The 6000-nt window shown below is 39.2% G+C and overlaps 1 protein-coding gene across 1 annotated transcript in view; it reads right to left on the reverse strand.

Annotated features, from left to right (window-relative positions):
* Positions 1-5021, reverse strand: part of TMEM132D (transmembrane protein 132D) — a 279666-nt gene extending 274645 nt beyond the window's left edge. The window contains exon 1 of the mRNA XM_087754869.1: positions 4945-5021. Coding sequence (XP_087610995.1) covers positions 4945-4975 — 31 coding nt within the window. The 5' untranslated portion in view covers positions 4976-5021. The remainder of the gene's footprint in view (positions 1-4944) is intronic.
* Between the last annotated feature and the right edge of the window lie 979 nt (positions 5022-6000).

Here is a 6000-nt window from a genome sequence, read left to right on the forward strand (position 1 = left end):
TATCCTGTTTCAACCTGAACAAGACCAGTAAGGGATGCCTAGGCTCAAGGTCAACACAGTGACTAAGTGCAGGCTAAAACTTTCTGTGAAGTGCCATCATTCTGAATACTACTTTAAGTTCATTGTATTTTGGGGGAGTACTAAACGGAATGCTGTCACCTTTCAAGTCACCTGTGTTCCAGCAAGGTCAGCCATTACTGATAGAAGCTGCTTGAGGTTTAATCTAGTGCACCCTCACTAAGTTTGCAGACGACACCAAGTTGGGCAGGAGCGTGGATCTGCTGGAGGGCAGGAAGGCTCTGCAGAGGGATCTGGACAGGCTGGATCCATGGGCCAAGGCCAACTGTGTGAGGTTCAACAAGGCTCAGTGCTGGGTCCTGCACTTGGGTCCCCATGCAATGCTGCAGGCTGGGGGAGGAATGGCTGGAGAGCTGCCTGGTGGAAAAGGACCTGGGGGTGTTGGTTGACAGCTGGCTGAATAGGAGCCAGCAGAGTGCCCAGGTGGCCAAGAAGGCCAATAGCATACTGGCTTGTATCAGAAATAGTGTGGCCAGCAGGACTAGGGAAGGTATCATCTCCCTGTACTCGGCACTGGTGAGGCCGCACCTCGAATCCTGTGTTCAGTTTTGGGCCCCTCACTACAAGAAGGACATGGAGGGGCTGGAGCGTGGCCAGAGAAGGGCAGCGAAGCTGGGGCAGGGTCTGGAGCACAAGGCTGGTGAGGAGCGGCTGAGGGAGCTGGGGTTGTTGAGCCTGGAGAAAAGGAGGCTGAGGGGAGACCTTATCAGTCTCGGAAAGGAGGTTGTAGTGAGGTGGGGGGTCAGCCTCTTTTCCCAAGTAGCAAGTGATAGGACAAGAGGAAATGGCCTCAAGTTGCACCAGGGGAGGTTTAGGTTGGATATTAAGAAAAATTTCTTCACCAAAGGGGTTGTCAAGCACTAGAACAGGCTGCCCAGGGAAGTGGTTGCGTCCCCATCCCTGGAGGTACTTAAAAGCCGCGTAGATGCGGTGCTTAGGGACATGGTTTAGTGTTGGCCTTAGGAGTGCTAGGTTAATGGTTGGACTTGATGATCTTGGAGGTCTTTTCCAACCTAAACAATTCTGTGATTCTAATTGATTTGTGCTTTTTGATATGCACAGGCTCTGGTCCTGGACCTAACAGCCTTGCCTTTGCTGCTGCTGCAAAACAGCTGTTCTCCAGACAATCCTCTTTCCTAGAGCCTCACCTGTAGCCTACTGGTCCCTTAGGCTCAAAGTATCTAGTTTTAATAGAATCTAGATTACTTTCTCTGATACCTTGATTCAATCTAACATGTGAGGGTATTAACTCCAGGCAAATGCCCAATAATGCTGTAATACAAGCACAAAAATAAAATCCTCTGAGAACAGAACAGACTGAGTTCCCAGCTACCAGCTCAGAGCCTACTGAGGGCAAACACACAACTTGGAGAGCACCTTAGTGGCTAAGGTCATTAACAACTAGTTTTTCCTGAGGTTAATGAACAGAAGCAAACATCTTCTGTAGAGTTAATGCTCCCAGGAAATGCCCTGAGTCATGATCATTACCATGATTTACATTCAGTATAAATGCTTTGCATTCAATTTATAGCATTTTCTACCTCAGCATCTCAGAATAGCTTACAAATATAACAGCATTCTTATTTCTACATCTTAAGAAGATGGAAATTTTAAACACAATGGGAAATGAAGTAACACAGCTAGATCACAAAGTATTGTAGTACAGTTCAGAGCAAAACCTGGATTTTCTTAGTTATATCTAATCTTGAGAGGTTTTTCAGAAAGTATATTGTGCATGTTCTCATGTCTCCAATTAGCTTTATATATGCACTAACACTATGCAGAAGACAAGTTCAATTTCACAAAGGAGTTTACATTTGATTCACTCTGTAAAAATCTTTTCTTTCTGTATCAACTTTTATAACAAATACAAAAATGAAATATAAAAGCAAAGACATTAAAAACTGAAAGACAAAAACATTTCATCACCATACGTTCAACTATTTTTCCTGGTAGTCTTCCAAAACAAGATTCCAGCTAAACTGACCAAATCTCATGAGAGATTTTTACCTCAGCATAACTAAACATGGTTCCATCTACGTCTCCCTGACCGGTGTGAATGGCAGTATGATCCCTGTAAGCAGATAAAGTGCAAAGGGATGAATATGGGGAAAAAAGATACTTTAAGAGTAAATATACCCTGATAGACACTAGCTCTTCACACTTGGAAGACAGATATTACACTCATTGTAGATTTTTTTTTTTTTTAAAAAAACATCAGCTCAGCACTCAAAGGCAAGCAGGAATTTAGGAATGCTTATGAGTAAATGATGCCATAATCACAATAGAGCAAAGACATGAGGAAGACAAGGCACAGGGGTAGGGGCAACATTTGTCTAAGTTTGAGAAGCAGGCAAAGATTCAGGTAATTAGTTTTCTCTTCAGACTTGAAGCACAGATTTCTAAGTTAAATAGAAGATCAGCATCTCTGAATGTTAATAGACACATTTATCAGTTATACCTAAAAAAAGATAAATTCTACATGTGGAATTAGAAAAAATATTAGTAAGAAGGGAGGAGAAGACATGGTTATTCCTATAGAAAATGTAGGTAATTTATTTAAAAAATTACAAAATAAATAGAGAATAAAGTTAAAGCTATCATGCAAATGCACAACATACCTCTTAAATACTACATCCAATTCTTATCATTGCCTCAAAAAACATAGGGAAGACACAAGAGAGTGAAGGGAAAGCAAGATCATGTGGGGTGTGAAATAACTTCCCAACAAAAATACATAGAATAGGACTTGATCTTAAAAACAAAAGTACTGAAGGGGGCATAATAGAGACTATAAAAAAAACCATGAATGGTGTAAAGGAAATGCATGAGGAATTGCTGTTAATTTTTTCCGCACAATATGAGAACTTAAGGAAAAGAAACCAAAGGAAGATCTCTTTCAGACAAAGCAAAATAAGCTGTTGCCAAACTCATTGCCACAAGAATTTGTGGAGGCCAAAAATAAAAACCAGTTCAAACGAGAATGGACAAAATTCATCCATTTGTTTCCATTAACAAATTCACAGAGAATATGTTCAAAGGTGGCTGTTAAACATAGTCTTCAAGCTTTCAAGCTGCTGAAGCTAAAAAATATAAAACCTCAGGGGAAAAAAATTGTATTAATATATTTCTACCTAAGTATCTGCCACTGGCCAGTGCTACAAAGAGGAACTCTCCACTTAAAAAAAAAAAAAACGCAAAACCATAAAAATACCAACCAAAACAACCATGATAGGTATTTTGTCAATGTGAATATATTACCTAGTAGTTAAAGAAAATGATTGGAAATTAGGAAGGTTGGATTATATTTTCAACTTTTTTCTAGTTTTGCTAGATGATCTTAAACAGAGTAACTGAATATTAAATTCCAGTTTACCCCATTATAAAAAAGTAATATGTACCTTCTGACAGTTTTTTGCAAATAGTAATTAATGATTACATGTTTACAAGGATTTACCAAAACATAATATATTACATTAATATAGTGCTGTCAGAGCCTCACTAATCTGGTAGTTTCACTGTCATAATCTCATACATAGTTATGTGAAAGTTACAAGTGAACATAAGCACTTAAAGGTCCTGTTTCACAGACTAAATTATTTCTTGGGGTAAATCTAACAACTGTACAGTTGCTCTGATTGTAAATTTTGCTTTTTCAATCTTTCTTGCCATAGACAAGGTGTCACGAGTATCTTTGCCTCTCTCTCCTTCAAATAAATCATCAAAAGTTAACATTACCTTCTCAATAAAATCTTCCAATTTATAACCTATTTCTGCCAAACTGGGCAGAATTTCTTCACTGCAGTTAGGACAAGGACTTACAGCATGCAAAGAGTACAGGATGAAACCCATAGATTTTATTTTGTAGATATATCAGAGCTGTTCATGATAAAAGAAAGCAGGTGTTGGCAGGAGCTTCTAAGACTTCCACTGACTTTAAAATTGGATACATGTTTTCACAGGGCCAAAGACAAAAGGCTGTATTTCTATTATTAGGTCCATTTTCCGAATGTAGAATTCCTATGAAAATCTCATAATTGGACTTATTTATTTTAGACAAAGAGTAGTCTTTACGACAAACGAACTGAAAGTACATATTGTTGCAGTGACCGTAAGGAATGGGACAGTCAGTGACTGTACTTTGTCATGTTGGCATGACTCAATTTACCTAAAGCCTTCAGCCATTTAAAAGAGATTAGGACAAGTTATGATTTACTTCCAGCATTTTCAGAAACCTGCCAAAAAGACTTAAATGATGTAGCCAATGATCAGATAGCTCTTGTAAAAGCTCCATGAAGATCCACAGGAGGTAAAGTATAGAGAGACATTCCCTTTCTGTCAGGAAGATCAACTAGAACACTCAACTCCTTCAGGTCCCAGGAGAAACAACATTATTAAGTCTATAGCACATTCACGATCTTTCTTTGGAATGCAGTCTTTGAGCACAGTGAAACATAGTCAATATTGTCTCACGTTGATCACTCAGGCACATTAAAAACAGTAGGGCAATTGAGAGACATGACTGTCAGAAGTACCAGGATCCAATTAGTCCTCTGTAGTTCTAATTGTGTGATACCTTGGAAAGTCCTGTGTTTTTTTAAAAAGCCAGTAGAGGTAAGGTGAATTGCCATACCATTACTGATATTTTGCCGTAAAACAAGCATAGTAATACAAGCACAACAACCTGTTGCATCTCTGTCAAAGTCTCACATTTTTCCTTCTTCACCTGTATGAAGCTTGTTTTCCAGTAAAAAGAAAAGACCCAGAGTTTTCTAAAACAGGCAGAAATAACTCTTCTGCAGTACAATCTTTACAGCAAGAAGCTAATTAACCGTCTTGCAAGTAATTAAACCCCTAGCAGGATACCTGATTGTCTGTGTGTGAGAAATCCTGCCATCAGTAAGGAACGATTTCCAACTGCCTGCTCTCCTTGAGATTTTAGAGGCTGCCAACCCTGACCCGGCAACAGCTCTGAACCACTGACCTTCCCAAAGTCATGACTGGGTAGGGCTGAGCTAGTCAATGCCTGAATTAGTTACAGCTGCTCATAGTTCACCAGCTGTAGGTAATCAGGTGCAGATGAGCCTAGTTAATCTGTAAAGTAAACAGGTACAGCTGGGTTAGACAATGAGTAGGCCTTTGCCAAGCAGGCACAGCATGGTCAGGTGTGGCTGGAAGGACTGGCGATTAGAGTCACTGCTAGTGTGTTTATCATTTCCAAAACACACTCATAACTAAAGCTAAAATCCCAGAGAAAAGATTTTCTGTGCTTAGTTTGAGATTATAGCTAAATTCCCCATTTTCTGGATTGTGGCTAGTGAGTTACACTGGACCACAATAAAATAAGAAGTGACCTTCAAGAGATGAATAAAAGAATAATAATTTCCATGATACACTTCCAGTAAGAACGTTGAAGTACTCAAAGCCGTCACAAAACTCCACTGAGACTGACCAATACTAGCGCAGTTATACACAAAAAGCTTTTTAGGCACCAATTAAAATCAACTATTGCAACAAAGTCTTAGAAAAAACAGGCTTCATTCTGACATTCACAGAACTATTTGGGTTGTTTTCTACTTTGACCTAGTCTTTGATTTTCACAAGAAATCCATCCAATAAAAGACTGAGTAAGATGGTTATATGAGCTTTATCCTTTCCAAATGAAGGATAAAAGGTAAAAGAGCAGAGCCTGACTCAGCTTCTACTTCTATCTTTCTTGCTTTCTGTTAGGGAAACTATCCTTACTACCTCTCCCAGGAGAGACAGAAGAGAAGTGACATACAACAAATCACTGCTTGGAGAAATCATTTTTCATTTATAGCCCACAGAGTCTACAGCCAAGCTGAGTATACTGATGCCAGCATATTTACCTATATTTTAAAAGGTCACATGGAAGGGTAAGATGTCAAATCTTATATTCCA

Source organism: Nipponia nippon, unplaced genomic scaffold (genome assembly GCF_047370975.1).
Source record: "Nipponia nippon isolate SJK-2023a ecotype South Korea unplaced genomic scaffold, ASM4737097v1 scaffold_18, whole genome shotgun sequence".
Classification (NCBI taxonomy): Eukaryota; Metazoa; Chordata; class Aves; order Pelecaniformes; family Threskiornithidae; genus Nipponia; species Nipponia nippon.